At 42.5% G+C, this 20,970-nt stretch overlaps 1 protein-coding gene across 1 annotated transcript in view; it reads left to right on the plus strand.

The window, feature by feature from the left end:
• Positions 1 to 576: 576 nt before the first annotated feature.
• The window catches only part of cdin1 (CDAN1 interacting nuclease 1), a 57,175-nt gene continuing 36,781 nt past the window's right edge, over positions 577 to 20,970 (plus strand). Inside the window, exons 1-6 of the mRNA XM_084481827.1 lie at positions 577 to 613; positions 852 to 970; positions 10,500 to 10,545; positions 11,665 to 11,729; positions 12,639 to 12,699; positions 15,360 to 15,432. Coding sequence (XP_084337953.1) covers positions 870 to 970; positions 10,500 to 10,545; positions 11,665 to 11,729; positions 12,639 to 12,699; positions 15,360 to 15,432 — 346 coding nt within the window. The 5' untranslated portion in view covers positions 577 to 613; positions 852 to 869. The remainder of the gene's footprint in view (positions 614 to 851; positions 971 to 10,499; positions 10,546 to 11,664; positions 11,730 to 12,638; positions 12,700 to 15,359; positions 15,433 to 20,970) is intronic.

The raw sequence follows: 20,970 nt of genomic DNA on the forward strand, positions 1-20,970 counted from the left end.
AGGAAATTTATACTTATATGTATAGGTTATGTTAAACTGTAAAATATTATTATGTAAGTGCAAGTGGAGGCAATCATAATAAAAAAAAAACCATATAAGTAGGCCTATTTAGGTAATAGCATGTCTATTTCTGAAAGGAAACGGTGTTAATGTTTGTCACAAACGAGAAGCTAGGCTACACGTATGGATACAACTATATCAATGATTAACTGAATAAATACATAAAAAGATTTAATTAAACAATACTAACAAAAATGCACAGTAGCTAATGGATATATATGAAGGTGTACTTACAGGCACACTTAAAAAAATACAAATGTTTAAAAATGACTCCTATCATGCTTATTTTTTGTGCAGTTTTTGTTTTCTATGTTTCTGCAAAATAAAACGCATTATTCAAGGACACATTGCAGTCTGTGCAGTATCAAAACAGGTCCGTAGAACGGCATGGTTTATCTGGACTCCGCCTCATCTATCTCTCAAACCAATTGCCTGCCGCTATGCTTAGTTCCTGGAATAATCGACCAACCAGAGCACTGCTCTTAGGAAACCTATCCTTCAACTTCCTCGCGGGAAGCTATCAGGAAGCTGTTACGGATTATTTACGTTCGTGGTAAATTACGCCTTTTATTTGCCTACATTATTTGTTTAAAATGTATCTTTACCCTCTAATAATATACCTATTTGCTGTAATATCCAATAGGATAAATGTAGCAATGTGTGCGAACTGTAACCAGAGTTATGCTATGATGTGAAGCTACGGTGCATTAGCAAGCTTTCGATTGTAGGCGCAGCTGCTTTTGACAACCTAGCAATCAATCAGCTGTCATGTTGTTGTTTACCTTTAACAGCCACGGAACTGCACGAAGATGAGGCTATCTCGAGCCGAACATAAAGACATAGTCCGATGCACTGAACACCTCAGACCTACGCGTCAGTGTATGAAGATACTAAAGGAGAGATTTCCAAAGTAAGTAAGACATTGAAGTAAGTTTTCAAAGCAGCTAACAAGTGGCCGATTCATTCTCACATGTGTGCTGGTGAGCTAGAGTAAAGGAGATGAAAGGGTGCTTTATTACCATGCAACTGTTATGTCATTTTAGAGGATGTTACATGAGGAATGTCTGCAGTGTGAACCTATAAGGATGGTTATCATTAAAATATAAAACAAAACCTGTGTTCTTTTTTTTACTATATATGTATGACGCTATAGTAGGAGTCTTCTACATGGATTTTATTGTAATATTTATATGGCCTAGTTTCTAGAATATATTCTTCATTACAATTATTGATCATTGTTGAGTGTTCTTTTTCATTGAGCTACACTTATTTTTATGTCCCACCCAACCATATTTTATGACCTATTACCAAATTTCACAATGCAATGTTATACTTTTTTCTTTTCTTTTGCATTTCATCACATTGTTCATCATGCTGTTGTCTACTGATCCGCCCAGCAGATGCTGCACATTCAGAAATCGAAGTGCAGGGTTAATGGCTGTGTTTGTGCCTCTCCTTGACACTGAGGGCCCTCTCCTTATTGAATGGAACACGTGTAGTCCCTCAAGGCCAACCCGGACACCGCAGCTGATCCTGCTGAGGTCACTTGCAAAGTCGCATGCATTCTGGGCTTCCTACTTCCATTGTGCCTTAATCACCATTTTACAAGTAGCGATCAGGTCCCCAAAGGGGGGACACAGGCTACCTGGGTCCTGGCTTTGTTCTCACTGTCAGCATTTTGCAGAAAATTGTGTGCAAAGTGCATTCAATATGTGGGACGTATAGGCACGGCTTTTCAAAGAATCCGCATAATCGGGGCAATAACTTTTCCCCTTAATGTTTTTTTTTTAATGCAAACTTCCTGTGGCCAATGGTAGACCTTTCCCTGAAGCTTTCCCTTTAGATGGCCGCTGTTGGTTGAAGCAATAATGAAAGGAAAACATTTAGAATAGATTCATTCCAATAATCCTGCATCATCAGTATCTCCTGGGGGTGCTGGCCCTGTTGTTTAGTTTCGCTGGTTATTGTTATTATTTCGTTCACCATAACCAATCTTTGGGAGGCCCCTGCTCTTTTTAAAATCCCCCAGCCTCGTCACCGGGCCTGACAGACAGGAACAGCAGCAGTGTTTTCACAGCCTGCAAAATTATTCTGGTTGTCCAATCAGCTGAGCTGGGCTGTGGAGGGTTTGTGATTGGACTGGCAGGAAATCAGGCTCTTAAGACATAACATATCGACTAGGCCATCCATCATCTCTTAGCATGCGCCGAGGCACGGCAGTCAACCAAACCCCCGGCCCCCTCCTCTCGCTCCCCTCCTCCTTCCATCCGCCCACCCCCTGTCCACGAGGACTGCGTGGGAGCTCTGCCCGCCACTGCGTAAATATTGGCCCTGCCTGAGCTGGCGATTTGAAGGGACATAGGGTGGTGGTGGTGGGGAGAGTCGGTTGTGGGAAGGGGGGGAATAAGAGCCTTACTACAAAAAATGGGGCAAAAATGGATGGCTACTGGATTTTTTAGGGTCAATCTCTGATGAAAATGAAGGAAAGACTTATATCTGGGTATTGAACATTATTATCATCCTACTGGAGTTTTTTCACATGACGCTAGACCTATTTAGTCATAGGCCTATCTCTATCATATGCCGTCTGCTAGTGCTAAACTGAAGCTGTCCTGGTGTCAGGAAGGATGCGCCATGTTTCATGCGGTGGAGGGGACTTATCGGTTTGTCATGGTATTGCTTTTGATATGCCTTTCTTAAGCATAATCACAGCCATTGTAATCATTGCTTTAATTGGATGGGACACTCAAGAAGCTTTGAACCAAATGATGGCGATATGTCCTTTCAGGCTAATTTTCACAGAAGGTCTGTCAATCTTTCTGCCATGGCCATAAGTATGAATAGTGGGAGGAGAGAAAGAGGGGATGGCATAGATAAAGAAAGAAAGAGAGGGTGTGCAATGTGTAGTCCCTCATCTGTAACGCCTGCATAACACAGATGTTGGGAGTCATCTGTCAGCCAGGCCTCTCCTGCAGGGCCCAAGCTGCTCAGAGGGGAAAAGAATTGGACACGGTGCTGTCACTTTTTACCCCCGTTTACAATGGAGGGGCATGCAAATATCCCCCCTCCCCTTTCCCTTCTCCCCACCAATCCTGCCACTTCTCTCCCTTGCCCTCTCCCCAGCAGCCATATCCCCACTAGCACCAGGCTGCTGCTTGCAGCTACAATGAGGAGCAGGCAGTCAGCGAGGTGGCGGTGGGGGCTCATTGCAGGCTGGTTGTGGGGGTGTGGGGGGTTTCTGACATCACTCCCGTCAGGCCATTCTCCAGCCGTGTATTAGAAGCCTCGCCTGGATTCCCTCTGGTCTGAGACGGCTGGGTCGAGGGCTGTTGGGTAGGAGAACCAGATCTCTGGATCCCTCCCCACTCTTTGTCCCCAGAGAGTGTCTGTGTTAGGGGGTGTGTGAGAAAGTGGGAGGGGTCGTGAAACTCCTCTGGCATCCCCCTGGTGCTATATTATGAATGAATTTGGACGTAATGATTATTCCCCTCCTTAAAACGCCATTCAGCTCACTCCTCATTTGGCCCTTTGAACATCAGGGGAGGGGTCTGTGTATTGGCCTGTAGAATAGGGCAGATGCCTCCTTTTTTGGATGCGTTAAAACGCTTAATAGAGCGAGTGTGACGTTACACCCTCCTTTTTAAAGGAAATATTTTCTCTTTTTGTGTCTCTCTTCATATGTACACACAGTGGTTCTTGGCATTGAGTCCCGCCTGGATGTTTTAAAATCGGGCCCTAATGTGCCGTTTTCATCAGAAATGAGGCGGGCTGCAATATGGTGCCGTGGTCTGCTCAGGGAATATGAATGTTAATTAAGCATGCGTTCAGCCTTTTGAAATTCTAAAGAAATGTCAGAATAATGGATGTTAAGCAAATGTCAAGCATTTGTTAATTTCTGTTATTCGGGGTCTATCTAGCATGATCCGGGAAGTAAAAAGCAGAGGCCATGATTATTGCGTGTGCCATTGATATGGTGATTTCTTGGCTGCAGATACTTGGGGTTTTGATGGTAATATTCCCGCATGTGTAAAAGCTTAGGGATGTGCTCATTGATTATTTATTGTTGCCGTGGTGTTTAACTCTGTTGTGATGCTTGGTTTAACCTTAAGATTTTTCCAAATGCCATGTTGTGTATTTCCTTCTTTTTTTATGACCATACTCAAATTATTTGATAGATTTACCATCTTAGAAAATGTGTGATGAAAAACTTCTCTGAATAAGTTGTACAGATCTGCATTCTCAATGTCAAACATTGGATCTCATACAGTGTGGTTAATGTTTATAAAAAAATACATTTTTGCTTATATTTCTGCTACTTGGAAAAGGATTTGATGTCTGGAAGTGGCAAAAAACCAACCCACAGGCAGATCCTGTCCAAAAATTGTGTGGGCAGCAACATAAGCCTCTAGCATAGACGTCTCTGTACACAACCAAACTCGTACTGGCATAATGGGGCTTCCTGGTACCACCTTTTGGAAGTTGAGAAAACCAACTGACAATTCCAGGGTTTGGTGTGGTCAAATTGTACCTTGGAAGGATCAAGGGATTGCGTACGTGCATGGTTGAGGCTAAAAGAGAGAGACACACCAAAGAGGAAGCAGGAGCGGGAGCTTGCTGAGTGTACAACTTCATGCCAGGCTAAAGAGCTCATGAATAATAGATGTGATCAATTACTTGATTAGGAAGAACTGAAAATGACCTGATATCTCGGTGGATGTAGTCCAGGCTACAGAAGAATTGTAAAGCCTGGTTGGCTCTTTGGGCTAAAAAACACTGACCAAAGCTAAAAGCGAGCCGTTGCTTAAGTACTGTGTGGTTTAAATTGATTAGTTAGGACACTGCATAATGTTCAAACCTGCATTGCCTTGCAGTTTAATGCATTCACTTGTTTACCAGCTTCTGGCATTTTGTTAAGTATTTATAAAAAATAAATCTAAATCAGTACATATACACACTATATGCTATATAAGATGGTGCTGCCCAAACCAATATTTAGTCCACATCATTCCCAGTGAACCCCTATTTAGCCAGGCCACATCATGCACTGGTGTCGTAGCCTTGGGTTCTCTAATACTTTTGATATCAATAGCAAAAGAAGAATGAAACAAATTGCTCAGAATAGTGGCTGGCTGCACACCAGAAAATAGGGAATCTGTCTCTTTCCACACCAATGGAGGCTCGCCATGAGGCTGCGAATGTCATGGGCTTCATTTTCAAATTCTGCATGAGGTTTCCACCACAGCGATGGACTGCAACAAGGCATCAGGAAGAATCATAATTAATGCAGTGAATGTCACGCAAATCCCTCTCGTTGGTGCAGTCTGCAAAGCGGTGGTGACATCTGAAAGCATAAGGGTTTGAGGGGATGTGGAATGAAAAGTACTGCTCGGGCGACTTGTGTTTGTCCTCTGTTTGGACATTGGATAGGCAGTGGGATGGCCCACTTTGTTCCTTCCGAACCGAAGTGTCCGTATACTTCCCCAAGGCTTGGATGATCTCTGGGTTTCTTTTTGATGAGTCTTTGTCCCTGAGTGTAGGGGTAAAGGAGTAAAGATATAATTTGGTATTGTTATTATTAGGAATCATTTTACTATTCTACACCATATTTTTTGTTACCACAAGATACACTAAGAATCCCCTGTTGATAGCATCATGGAATTATACATATTGTGATTATTGCGGGTGTTTTTGATTATTTGGAATAAGAATAACAGGCCTAGTCATTAATAACATAACATGTTAGTGTTACTAATAGCCTACCTATGCTATTAGCTCTAGATCTACAAGACAGCAGTTGTTCTTAAGGAAAAACAAAGCGACACCGCTTGCACTGTAAACGCGTGTGTTCACATTGTGCAAGTATTTGTTCGACGCTGCATGACTCATCTTTGTTTGTTTCTATATCTTATCAAAGTGTATTACATTTATACATTAAGGCCTTGACATTTTGGTTTTCCTTTTTTTTTGCTTGTGTCTCAGGCATTTGTCGTGGTGGTGCTAATGGTGGGTTTAGCTGGGAAACAGATGTTATCATTTTGCCTATCAGCATGTGTAATTAAAGTAATTTGCATATGCATGTGCACATATCCAATATACATCAAAGTCTCTCCATATCAAATATTAATAGGAATGTAATGCAAAAACCTATATGCAAATAGTTTTTATTTTCTGTATAGACTATTTTTCCTAGCCTATGACTTTATGCTGTGTGGAGGGACTTAATGCCTTATGCTATATTCAAGGCCTACCAGCTCTCGGTTGTTTCTGTTATTCAGAAGTGACACACATCAATTTAATTAAATGAAGACAAGCTGAATGAAGTATCAAAAGTGCCCATCATGGCCACAGAAATGCCTCAATTTGGAAAGATTGTCCCATTTCTCCCTCATCTTCTGAAAATATCCCTCCATTAGAAAGACAAAAATCTGCGATGCCTCAATTAGCTCGCTGCATGCCCCGAAGTGTTGTGCTACGCACCATTCTCTGCATGTAGATCCACCAAATGCTAAGTACTTTCGCAGCATATGCCACGGATGCCATTAGCCAGGTGGCTTTCATTACCTAAATTACTGCTATCGTTTATAATAAATTATTTGTAAATAGGAAGATTCTGAATATAATTGATGGCCTGAAGACCCCCCCGATCCTGGTAATTAGCATACATATAAATTGCAATTGGCCTTTTCTTCCCCATGTCTGTATGTTTAAGACACCTTTTAGATACACAGGCTTAACTGACGAGGCCAGTTGGGATCATTCATTGATTGAAGCAGCACATTCAACAAAATGTTGTCCTTTTGTTGTACTTTGACACATGGATATTTTGTGACCTAGTGAATACCTAATGCTCTGTATTTGTGGGTGTGGTAATTATGGTCAAAGTGAATGATTTTTCTAGCCATTCATCTGTCACCTAACCTTCTGTTAAGTCCTGTGTGTTGGGTTTCCTCTGAGATTAAGCTTTTTATTTAAATTCTTATTAAAGTACATTGCAGTGTACATATGATGTAATTGTTTGACTCATTCTTTTATAGTAATAAAAATGTAAAGTAAATAAAAAATACAAAATATGGTGTCAATTTAAACATTTCATTGAAGAACTTTTAATTAATACATTAAATTATTTATTCATTCAACATTTACTTTGCTGATATTTTGATAATTGCATGTGCTGACTTTGTTACCAAATTTAGTATCTTCCGGGTTAAAGCTTCCATTGGCCCCTATATCATATGATCTATACTAGGTCTGGGTATGTCAGATTCAATGTCATTTTCGAATCAATTCAATCAATTCGATTCTTAGATAACTAATACTGTACATTGTACAAGGAACCCTCTAACCTGGTACACTATTCAACATATAAATGTTTACTTTAAGAATTGACCCCTAAGCAGTTTGTTAATTTTTACTTAACATGTCCAACAAACAAGACTAACCGTGTTAAAGCTTTAAGCTTCCACGCCAAAAGGCATATGTTAAAGGATTGATCTCATGCACTGGTTCAAACCGCTGGTGCACCTATAGGCAGTACACTTTGTAGTGACCCAGGTTTGATTCCCACCTGTCGTTCCCTCTCTTCTCCATCCTGCTTTTCTATCTTTTTGCAATGTCCTGTCTAGATTGTTCTCGACATTTCATGAATCGATATCGGATCATTCAAATGAAGATCAATTTGAATCGGAAAAGGAGGTATATACCCAGCCCTAAACTTTAAAGAAGCTTATCTAGCTTGGAGCAGGAGTACAAATCAGAATTTGAGATATATAGGACGCTATAGGACTTCATTTTTTTTAATGAATGTGTTTTTTTTTATCTTTATTAAAAGAAAATTGAAGGAGAAAACCGCCATGAATGTTTTTTCCCCTTATATCTTTTTATTAGGTTCTACAAGGTAGAATATCCCTTTTTTAAAACCTTCCATTATGACCAAGCAAGCAGGTGGATAAATTACACAGACAAATCTAATAGTCTTCTGCATGCAGAACCATCATATCTCGATGGTAAGATCAGAAGCGGGGCTACATATTTTAGCATGAATTTAGCTTATAGCACCCCAGAGAGACCAGGTTGAATATACATTCATGTACAACCTGCAATAACTTACGATGAATGCATTCAACTTCAAACGGAGGGTATTATACAATACATTGCCAGTGTAAAAAAATGACAGACCATAAAACTCAGAAATGCATGTTTTTGATCCTGTTTCATGCATTCATCTATGTATTCATACTTCCAAATTGAATTATTTTCGGCTTAATTCTGGTGTTTCTTTCCACAGTGATTTTGTATTTCGTATTTTTCCGTTTACTTAATACAGACTGGGGGGTAAACCGGAATACAAAAGGGCCCCCAAATGTCTTTTTTCTTGAAACAGATATGTTTTCCCAGATATTAAGGGCAGTTTATGTCCCTTTAAACTTAACAGAGTAAAGATTTAGCAATTAGGCAGTAATCACGCTCATTATAGAAAGTAATCCATTTAAGACCTAACAGATGTCTGTTCCAACTGGGGGATGGTTGTGGGCCCACTCCAACAATAATGCTATAATGTTGTTGAAATACTCAGGTGCAAGGTTGAAGTGGGGAAGAAGAAGAAGAAAACGTTTTTTTTCTCCCTTTAAGTGTCCACATGTTGACAGTTGACCATTTAATGGGCCACTTAATTGCTGTGGCCCCTTAGTCCCTACATATCATGGTAAATTAATGTTGAGGGAGGCAGTCCTTTTTTCCCTTCTCTTCTGCCTTCAGTGTTTGTTTTCTTTTCTTTTTTCCTGATTTCTCCCCTATGCTCTGTCAAAGAGGTGGATCGTAGCCATCCAAAATGGATCCAGAGACTTAAATTGTTGAACATTAGCTGCTCCTGGCCAGAGCAGTAAAACTGTTTACAACTGACATCTGGATAAGCTAGCACAAAGGCTTTGGTGGGCTTTTACTTTTATAACAGGCTGAACAATTCCAGTGGTTAAACTGCTTTTTATTAAGATTTAGTTTAAGACTGGGATTATGGACAGAAATCGATGCATGAGATTCCTTTGGTTTCTTTGTTTACATGTCACATGGTCATTTCACAGTGCAGGGTGATTTATGTTGAAGGCCTATAGACTCAATATTTCAATGCAGATAGGAAGCCCTGAGTTCTAGTCTGTATTTACATACATACACAGTTCTCAGGTGACTTGTAAAGAAAAGTCCATTAAATTTAACAATCAAATGTACTGAGAACAGTATATGGAGACACAACGCCCCTGGAGACTGTGTGTGTGTGTGTGTGTGTGTGTGTGTGTGTGTGTGTGTGTGTGTGTGTGTGTGTGTGTGTGTGTGTGTGTGTGTGTGTGTGTGTGTGTGTGTGTGTGTGTGTGTGTGTGTGTGTGTGTGTGTGCATGTTTCTGCATCACTATGTTTTTATGTTGATGGCTAGGGCGGAGGTATGCATCATCCAATTAGGGCAGAATCTGTCATTGCTTTAAATATTTTCAATTCAAAGGGAGCTTTGGGTGCTTGGGAGGTGCTATTAGTAGGACAGTGAATCCACTGCCTGTTCTCCGGGTTTGCCTCCCTCTGCCAGGTGTTTGACATTGACTGGAGCTGGAGATGAATGTAGCTTATGGCATCCCAAGGAATTGACCGACTCTTGGGAACCGCCGCTTCCTGCAGGGAAAGTTTCCATTTTCAAAGCAGCCCATCAGTTGCAGTGGGAGGGCACCTGAATACCAGAATACCCCATATGCCAGTGTTGACAGGCAGGCATACCCCTTCTACACCATCTCCTCCTATCTACTCCCATCCTCCACCTCAATCATGACACACACACACACACATGCACAAACACACTCGCGCACAAACACAAACGCATACAAAACAAGAGGCATCTTTCCGAAGAGGGCTCTCTCAATGCTATAAAAGCACAGTGTTCGCTAATTCTAATGGATTTGAACCCCCATAAATTATCAACACAGATTCGCCCTGGTTCTCTGCCATTTAGTTTTTCTGAAACTTGGTTTCTTGTGTTGCCTTATTTACAAAACATTGCATTTAAATGACCGACAATGTTCTGGGGAGAGAGGTGGAAGAATACGCTTCGGTGGATGGGAGGAAGTTGCAAAACAAAAGAAACATAGAAATCACAATAAAAAGCAAGCTTGTCTTGTTCGGCTTCCATCTATCTCTTGTACCGTACACCTACTCCCCCACCCCTATCTTTCTCCCCCTCCGCCCCCATAGCATCACTGCAGGAATCCTTTGTCGAAGGTGTTCATCTGGAACAACTTTGCCACACTTGTTTTCATGTTCTTTTAGATTACAGGGCAGCCGGCCCCGGCTTTGAAGCAGCACTCCCCCCCCGCCTCTCCCCTCCTTTTCTCTCCTTTCCCCACCCTTTGTCTCTGTGCAATTCACTCTGGTAATTAACTTTGTCCTTCTTTTATTTGTTCCAGTCACTCGCAGTCCACTCTTCTGAGCATCTTCTCCCTGGAGTACCAGGTTAGAAGTTTTCTTCCTTTGTGAGCTCTGACAGGTGCCTAATTGAATGATGAATGTCCCTTTATTTCTTTGTAATTGAACTGCCAGCTCTCTGATTGGTTTGGTGGATGCCCAACCCCTAACCTCCCCCCCCCTCCGCTCACCCCACCCCCTCCCTCGCTTACCTTGTACCCCTCCTCGTCCTCATCCTCCACACACACACACACACACACACGCACACCCAAACGTACACGTACGTCGCGGGCCCTCGCCTCTCCGGAGTCTCGGTGGACGCCTGCCAAGCCTTCCCTTCCATCTGTCTAATAACATCTAGCCCCTGCTTATTTGGTGGACCTGTAATAAATTATGCTAAACCATTATTATTCTGACAATAATAATTTCCCTGCGTAGTGCGGCTGCGTGTGCTAAATGTTTGCTGACTCCACTGTCACTGCTGCTCTGCGCAGCTGACAGGGGATGATGATAAATGGCTGCCGCCGCAAGTGGCAGAAGGCAGCACAGGCAGAAAATGGAGTCATTTATCATCCCCCTGACAGGTGTCACTCACGCCGGCCGTCTCTGTGGAATTACATTCAGGGTTTTTTTTCTCCTTGTGTGTAGTAGTTTTTAAATAAGTCTTTTTTTTAACCAATGCTCTTCCTCTCCTATCCCCCAACGCCCCCCCCCCCCCTTTTGCCTTAGATGGCAATTGAATTGCATGGAAATATGTTGTAAGTGTTGTGGGATGTGGAATGGGGGTCATTGTTTGATCGAATAGAGGGGAAATGAATACAAGGCTTTGAGGAAGAGATGTAGTGCTGGGGGAGGGGAGCTGAACAAGGTTGCCTTGACTCACTTTGACCCAGGGCAAACTTATTGAAATTAAATTACTTTGACCCAGGCTCCCTTGTACCTGTTCGTACACAATGGGTTTTGGATGGCTGAGCATGCTATTGATGTATGTATGTATGGTGGAACAAAAAAGAGATATGTATGCACAGCATTGTTTTATAATCAAAACTATACGAGTAAAGAGTTAAAAATATTTCATTTTTATTATTAGAATGATTATTTATTGAGGCACATGTATTAAATATGAAGCTAACGATGAAAAAAATGGCTGTACTTAATTTACATCAGAAGAGGACAAAGAAAACCATCTCCCGACACCATGCACCAGATGTCATCGAGAGACACTACCAAAGGTACTACATTACTCTCTATATACATTACTCTCTTGGTCTGTATTTTACTCATTCATACTCATTTCTCATTCGATGGTTTCCCTCTCGAAGACCTTTTCTCTTCTTCTCGTCCTTCTCCCGTTTGGAGCAGATAGAGGAAGATGCTAAAGTCATATGATCCACGGTGGCCCCTGTTTTGAGAGGAATAGGTTCAGCCATGAGCGATATAATCTCCTCCAGTATCCACTCTAGATCTCCAGCAGGCACCTGCTAAGCTCCACGAGCTGCTGGAGGTCTGTTGGGGTGGAAGCTAATGCTCTTGTTTCCTCGTGCAAATTAACGCAAATAAGATAAATAAGCAAATCAACAGCAGTTGGATGTTTGCCTTACACAGGCTTATCATGGACTGATTATCTGTAATTCAATATAAAACAACAAAAAATATGAAAAAAAAACTGAATGCAAGCAGACCAAGCTCTTTTGCATACTGCAATTAGCCTTTATCTATCTTATTAAGCCTGGTGTTCAGTGAAAACAAGGCCGGGGTAATGCACCTCTAATCCACTTACGACAATAAACCTCCGCAAGGATCTGGCTAAGATCTGAAGGGGGAGCCGGTGCGTTAGCTGGCGAGGGAAAAAAGGCTTCTTTTGGCGGCGAGGGGTTAACAAACTATCATATGCCTTGTCTGGCTTGAAGGAAATCTGAGTCCCTGTAAGCAGTGCCGTTTAAACCGCACCGTGCCTGCCATATGCCGTCCAGGGACCCAGTCACCGGGGACACGGACGTGTCTCGGCTGGCCTGATCCCTGTCCCCCACCTCTCTCTCTCTCTCCCCCCTTCTGTCTGCCTTTTGTGGGCAATTTTCCGCCCTTTTTTTTGTGTTTTTGTTTTGTTTTCACTGCTGCTGTTGTTCTTTGTTGTAATGAAGGTATCTGAGTGCAGCCAAGGCCCGTCCTACTGCCCCTGTTCTCCTGGAGTTGGCCAATGAGGTATTTGCAGGGCTTTTCCAGCCCTTTATCTTTTTTGTTTAGTTTTTCTTTTGAAGTCTTTTGATCTCTACTCCTTATTTTTGTTAAGACTGATGGTAGAGAAATTAGTTTTTATATATTTTCATTACATTGAAAATGCTCCTATTTATTTATTTATTTATTTATATATATATATATATATATATATATATAAAACGCAGTGGGGGGATGTTCTGGCACACTTGTCTGTTAGTGATTATGAAAATTGGTCATAGTTTGCACTATTATCAATTATTGAATGTAATTAGCCTTTACCATCTTTTAAGCAGATGTTTAAATACTTTTGGTGTTTTATGCAATTTACCAAATTGGTGTTCAGTTACGGCAAACTGCGGACAGGTGATGCCGGGGTCAGTGGTCAAGTCCTCGCCTCAACCCAAAGGCTTTGAGCACGTCTTTATATATACTCCCTATAGATTTGTACTATATAAAATCCATTAAATTCCCCCAAAAACACAAATACAAAGAAAATGTATCTTTAATTCCCGGAATGGTTATTTCTGAAAAAGACACTGGGTAATTGAGGCTATTGTTATTATCTGTTAGATGATGGCTCATGACGCCCATCCCTCACTTTAATGTCTGTACTGTTTAATGTCATTTATTTTTGTAACGGGAATAACAATAGGAACACATTTCTATGTATTTTAACCAAGCCCACATGATCTTCTAGCAGCTGATTAAGTCGTTTTTAGGCCATTTTTCGACAATGTATTTCTAACAATTGATACCCATTAACATGAGGGGATCTGTTCGATCTCCTCATGTCCCCTATCAATAACCAAAAAAGTAGCAGCATTTGAATGTAAATGTCGGTTAAACAACACCAGTGATACCAGTTAGCATAGGGATCAAATAAAACGGTACCTTGTAATTATTTTCTTCAGGCGTTGTGAATGTTGGTCACACGTTAACCTCGCAGAAAGCCATGACTTGAGAATGGAGTTGGAGTAATGATTAATATGAAAATTAGGAGGATGCGAGTACCTGAACTAATCAGGTGGTCCTTATTCAAGCAAGGCCGGCGTTGATAATGTTGCCATTTTTCATGTGTCAGCTCTGATGTGGGTTTACCCGGAATCTGGTGCTTTCATGATCTTGAGGTGAATGAAACCCATGGAAATGAATATATATATATATATATATATATCTCTAGGAATGGATTGGGCATCAAAATAGATTTGGAAAATTAAGAGAAAGGATCTGAACATAGGAAGGATAGAAAGCTGTTTTTTAGGCAGTCCTCAAATTAAATAAATAAAAAAATATGTTAATTTGTTGACTTGATGTTATATTGGGACTGCTCCTTTACCCTCTAATTGTAGTTCAACATTTTTTTTCATGCAATGTTACAAAGATGTTAACAAATATTACCGCTGGTAAGACTTTATGTAGACAGAGAGCTCTCTCCTGCTCTGCTGCTGGCAATATCTGGAAGAGGAAGGAAATGAAACACCCCCATCTCAGTATTGCTGAGGGCAAATTCACTTTTGGTTCCCAATTATGCTAACAAGACAGACACCAAAAAAATATATCCCTTGCTGCGGGACCATTGTTTCAAAACTAAGTGGCTAAGAATAGCAGGAGACTCTTCGCAGGGCTGTTTTAATGCCTTCCACGAAGAGGCTGGGTGACTTAGTGGCTACTAGGAGAGTGTACAAATTTGACTCAAGGGTTTCCTAACGTTCCTAACTGATATAGTTCTGTTTTCTAAAATTGTCATTTTGCTTTGGATGTATGATTCATTTCACTATACATCAGTCATCCAAGTATCAAAAGGTTGTTTATTAAAATATATTGAAGGTGACTGAGGTTACATTGCAGGCCGTATGGTTGCCAGGGTTCGACTACAAATGTATAATTCGGTCTAACACACAGGCGTTCAGCCTCACATCATTAATACTTCCCCACCGGTAAGATCTCCCACCAAATGCCACCCCCGTCACACACCTCTCAAGGTGTCTCCCAGTTGAAACCATCTCCTTCCTATTAAGCGTTGCATGGTACCTATAATTCCTCCTGGTATCTTTTCTATGTTCCTAGAGTTTTGTCTCTTAGAAGTAGAATGATAAAAGCCCTTGCCAGTGCTTATTGTTGTCTGCCTTTTTTATTTTAAACAAGACTACTATTTTCTATTTAGTATTTAGAGAGCGGAAGGCCTTTTGAAAAGGGTGTCTTGGCAGTGTAATACGGCAATTTTTTTTGTCTTCTTGTGGGAAAGGTTAGTGCACAGCAAGAAAAAAAAACAATCTTCACAAGGTTTGCGCAAAGTTGGGTCAAGGTTTCTGAAACTGGATAAGATCATTCAGAGCCATTAGAGGCCCTATTATCTATGTGACATCAGCCTGAGGCGCCCTCGCTGTGTTATTTCACTGCTGTAATTCTCCCAGCTCTTCTTGAAATATGTTAACACTTCACACTGGACATAGTGGGGAATTCATTCTGAAGGCTTCTCAATGGAGCAATTCTCTCCAGACAATAGCCATTCCCACATACTGCCTCCATTGTGAAATAGCCTTAACTCTCGCTCGATGAACTAGAATTGGCTCTCATTAGGCCTAATTCTCTCTCTCTTTCTTCCAAGCTTTCCTTACACATTAATTTTTCCTATTTCTCCCCAGGTGGATCTCTCCCCTGCTCTGATGGCTCGCGTCATACTGGACAGGTACCTGCAGGACCTGCAGGGTGCAGTGCGTGAGTAACAAACATCTCCCGTTTCCCACCCGCTTCCATCACTCCCTCCGTCCATCTTGATTGGACCACTAATCTCCTCCCCCTTTCTTTCTCTCTCTCTCCTCAAGTCCTTAATTTTCGTTCCATCACCGCCGTTGGGCGCTGTTTTTTCAGCCTGTCCTGGGTCTAATGAGAGACAGACCACTGCTAGTGTAGTGTGGTAGCGGCCACCTATAGGGCCTGTGACTGGCAATTAAGCATCGGGGAGGACCACCCACCTCTCGGCTGCAGTTTGGATCAATGCTGGCTCACTTCATCAGTGTTATTTATAACCAACACCCAGTCTGATTCCTAGCCCCCCCCCCGACTCATTCTCCTTCACCCGCCATTGCATCCACACACATGCACACGCACACACACACACACACACACACACGTATTTTTGAGTCTGGCCGACAAAAACAAACATTCTCCCAGAAATGTTGATGGATAAGTTGAGAGACAGAACAATTGCAATCAAATTGTACCAACTTCTTTTTTTTGTCATTATTATACTCCTCTCTTCTCAAGCAGTATACAGCCAATTTGACATGCTGTGGCCCATCATTCAATGTCATTTTTTTTGTAATAAGTCCATCCCATGGATTTTAAGTATTTGGTAGCCCTTTGCTTAGAGAGTCGAATGCATTGTGTCAGGAAGATGTGCCCATGGTTTAATCAAGAGGTTTTAAATTGGGTGTGTTTTATTCTGAACTTCGCCACTGCACAGCCATTTGTCAAAGTCAGAGACGTGATTGCTTTGGACCCGCCGTTATCCACCGCCTGTCAAAATACACATCTGAGTGGCTTGTACAACAGAACATCCATCCAGGAGAAGCTGTCTCAAATACCTTACGGAGCGCCCTCCTCCATCTCTATATACAGTGAATACAGTTATACTACAATTGTGTTTTATTGTTTTATTGTATCTTTTACCTTATTTTGACTTTGAGAGCAAGACACTTTTTAAAAATAGCTTTTGGGTTAGTTTGGCAGTTAGACACATAGCGTGGCCACAGTTGAGGCTTCAGCGTGAGCTTCTCTTCACTGGGAATAGACCCTTGTGATTTTATTGCTTTCTTTTTAAGCAATTTTCTTTCATTCAGATCTGAGATCAACTTTATTCTATACCATTAACCTTAATTAAGTTTACAAATGCAAAGTCTAATAATAATGGCGTTATGCAGTACTATTTAATTGCAGCCCGCGAGCTAGAGGGTCACTTCTCCTGTCAGGCTGAGACAAAGCTTTCCTGCCTTTCCTCCCAGCAGTGACCCGCGTGCCCTTTGGCAATGAACCACTGCCCACGCAGCCTCCACGGTCAAATCAGCCTGTCTCCCCATGTGTATATTAGAGTTCTGTAATGTGTTTCCATTATGAAACAATGCCAGGATAATTGTCTTTGCTGGCAATTAGCTAACAGGTTGCTCCAATGCTATTGGCAGGCATATCCATCTTGCCCCCCCAACCCCCTCCCTGTGTGTGTGTGTCTGTGTGTCCAGAGGGAGGGCAAGCAGGCGCATTGTGAAGATCAATAGCCTCCTATATAAGGGACATTACCCCCAACCAGGTTTAGGTGCTTGCCTCGGCCTCACACCATCTTTTTTTATTCCCCGTCCTTTTCCCTTTGCATTTAAGAGACACAGGAATGGGGCCTTTGGGAGCGTGGGATATATGTACAATCACTAGCGTGGGATCAATACAGAGTTTTAAATTGTTTTCTGTCTTTTTCCCTTGTTTTGCTTTTGCTGGCTAGTTGGTGTTTTATCCACCCTCATCCACCCTCCTCCACCCGCCCCAGTCCCCGACACACACGCACACACATTACGCCTGCCCCTCTCTCCCTGCAGATCCTCCCCCTCCCAGCACTTCCCTCCCCCTAAAGTATTGGAGGGCGCATCACTCATGCGGACTGAAAGGCTATCTGGTGGCGTATATAAATAAATCAATACATTCAAAGCAGTTTTTATTATGTATTCAATATGATATCAACATCCATAATGTTCCTTTGCCTCGTGAAAAGATGCCAGCGAGTGAAAGGGACAAACAAAATGGTGACCTGCATGAGATAGTCGGCCAAAACAAAAGGTTTTCATCTCTCTACAATGCCATGGAACGTAGGTAGATCTGGTTCATCTCACTGTGTCGTTAATACATAATTGGTTAACATTTGAATCAGGTAAATGTATGTTTAACTTAGAGTTGAGTTAACTGTTGAATAATGTGACTATATGTTCAATTACGAGTTGATTGACAGTGGATTCAGGTGTAAGCAAGAGTTAGCTTACTGTTTAATCGGGTGAATATATGTGTGAGGGAGGGTTCCGTTTATAGTTGTGTAAGTGAGCGTTAACAGTTGAATCAGGTGACTACGTGTGTAATTGAGACTTGGTTTTCCGGTTGAATCGGGTGACTATGGTTGTAAGCGAGAGTTGAGTTAAGGGCTAAGTGAATGCAGATGGGAATGAACGTGGAGCCACATAATCAGATGTATGTGCTATGCACATGATCCAGCACATCCAGCCTTAATTGATCCTCTTGGAATAGACCCTTTCCACAGAGGTGACATTGCAGGGTCAAACACAGGTGTAGCTTGTATCATGAATTTTTGCTCTGTTCCATTTAGGTATGAAATTAGTTCTATACCTTTTTGCTCACTACTTTCAGTCAGGCAAAGCATTCAATGCATATTGTATGTGTCCGTGTTTAGCTTTCGGTTCTGCGGTACTAGTTACTGCTTTTACTAGTCATTTAGGAGACACTTTTCTAAAAGGGATTTACAGTGAATTCAGATACAGGAGGTCATTACAGAGAAACTAGTGGTTGTTTAAGGATGCCTATAGGTTTCGGACATTTGGGATTGCTGCCAGTCAAACACCATATGCTCATTACACTATCCTGCTGGGAGTTGATTGAGGAAGAACTCATGTTCTCAATCTATATCTTTGAATCCCGGTCTCTACTCCTATGGTGACACAAGTTCACGTGCCTCTCGATTTAGACTGCTCCTTTTCCGAAGAGGCAATTCTGCTAGCTATTTGACCTTTTTCCATTTTCCCAAGGCCCAGCTCAGGATTAGATTGCTTCGCTCTGTTTTGTAACTATGCAATTTCGACCGGCCTTTTAAGATTTATTGTCACATTCCTTTACAGGAACCATGTAGGCAGGGTTTATAAACGCCCTGCTTTTGTCAATTCTCTGTGAATCCTAGTGTCTGCATTGATTCCCTGACACAATTCATAGTGCTCTCAATGTTCTTCCGATCAGGTGCTGCACCGATAATCCAATACCTTTTTTTTATTTTGTCTATATTCTTAATCAAGTCCAAGATCCCCTAGCCCCCCCCCCCCCCCCCCCCCCCCACACCCCCCCACCGTACTTCCTCATCTATTGTCATCAGGTCTCTCTCTCGCTCTCTGTCAATAGGGGAGACTGGAGTGTATTTATTGCTTCAAATAATGAGCGCAAGGGCCCTTCATTAGCAAGAAGAGGGTAAGGAAGAGTAGGGTGTGTGTGTGTGTGTGTGTGTGTGTGTGTGTGTGTGTGTGTGTGTGTGTGTGTGTGTGTGTGTGTGTGTGTGTGTGTGTGTGTGTGTGTGTGTGTGTGTGTGTGTGTGTTTGCACGTGCGCCGGGGAAGTGCGCTGCGGCGTGGCACTTCACTTGACAAGTATACTAATTACTCCTTTTCAGGGGAGAAAGCTCCAGTCAGCCTTCGTTTCACTTTAATGGCCTGACCTGGGGAGCCGCTTTCTATGGCACACCCTCCCAAGCATTGCTTCAAACATCACACACACACACACACACACACACACACACACACGTGCACGCACATGCATACACACGCATAGAAGTGCATACAAGCACATACACTCATTTATACCCACACTAATGCACACACACGTATGCACATACACACACATGTGCGCATACACACTAACACATATACACAGACATGTGCACAGACACACTTACACATATGCACACACCCCCACACACACATGCCCACAACTAGAGCCAGAGTCTCATTTCGCCGCTATCAGGGAGAATCAGGTGGAAGCGGATCAGTTCTGCCCCAGTAACCTCTACAGGGACTGGGCTCCTCCTGCACATGAGATACCACCACCACCACCACCACCACTACCACCACCTCCTCGTATCATCCACCTTCCACCCCACACCCCACCCCCAGCATCACAAACATTGCTGCATAACGCTTTTAGCAATACAAATAAACACACCCACAACAACACCACACCACTATCATCATCACAGCACCACCTCTCTCTCTCTCTCTCTCTCTCTCTATCTTCTCTATTTCTGTCATGCATGTGTGTGTCTGTCTCTGTACGTGCGCATGCGGGTGTGCGCTTGGAGGGGGATACATTTAAAAGGGGCTAAATTGGAAAATCAAATGAGGGCTTTAGGCAGCCACTGAGATTTGCAGAGCTGTCGACCACCACCGGCCGGCCTCATCCATCATGTCCCACAAGTAGTCAATTCCTCGAGTATCTGTAAATGTTTTCAGATATTAGCCAATTTATATGCTCCGAGATTCATCATGGAAAATCAGCTTTAGCGGCACGCATTATCAGGACCCGTCCCTCCCCTCTTGCTCCATGAAGTTTGATGAACGAGCTTACCCTCTTCACCCCCCTCACCCCCACCCACCTTCTGCAGCTCAGTGGCTTGTGCATGGGAACAAGGGGGAGCTGGTGTGGGGGGGGGGGGGGGTGGAAATCCGCCCCCCCCTACACACACACACAGACACACAGACAGACACAAACACACACACGTGTGGCGGGGGGGAAAAAAAGTGGGCTTTTTAATTAATAAACAAAGTTGCAGTGGAGCTCATCAGTGTCGGGGCCAATAACGAGAGTCATCCGTTACTGTTTATTACGCTCCTCCCTCAACAAATGCTGCACCCTAATGAGGTTTCTCAAACATTTTTTTGTGTTTCATATAATGACTTTTTCACCCCAGCCGGAAAGAAATGGAAGGGGGGGGAGGGAGAGTAGTAACAAATGACACACAAGTATGAGGAGAGAAATCAAGCCAAGGTTACAGTGCGGTTTCCTTTCCTTTTGGTGTGTGTCTGTGTGTGTGTCTGTCTGTGTGTGTGCGTATGAAACAGTAGGCTAATGGAAAGATGTTTTTGCGATTTGTTTACACTGACTGTTTTCTTTGGCAAATCCCTACGGAGGCGTTCTGCTTCCTCTGTTTTCTTCCTCCTCCTCATATCGCTCTGTTCAGATGTGTGGTGGTTGGGATGGGGGGAGGTTGCAGGGAGTCTCACTCAGAATTTCCAGCAACGTGGGACAATTAGGGTAAACACCGGGAGTGTTTACAAGGTGCAAAGTGGCGACGCAAAGCTTTGTTCTATACATGCAGGGTTCCTTTTAGATTATTCCGCTTCTTTGTGCGCAATCCTGCGCTTGTGTTTTTGGGGTTTGTTTTTATTAATGTGTATGTATGTCTTTTTTTTTTGTTATATGCCTGTTTGTGTGTGTCTATGTGCTT

Source organism: Micromesistius poutassou (assembly GCF_964030765.1).
Source record: "Micromesistius poutassou genome assembly, chromosome: 17".
NCBI classification, from domain to species: Eukaryota; Metazoa; Chordata; class Actinopteri; order Gadiformes; family Gadidae; genus Micromesistius; species Micromesistius poutassou.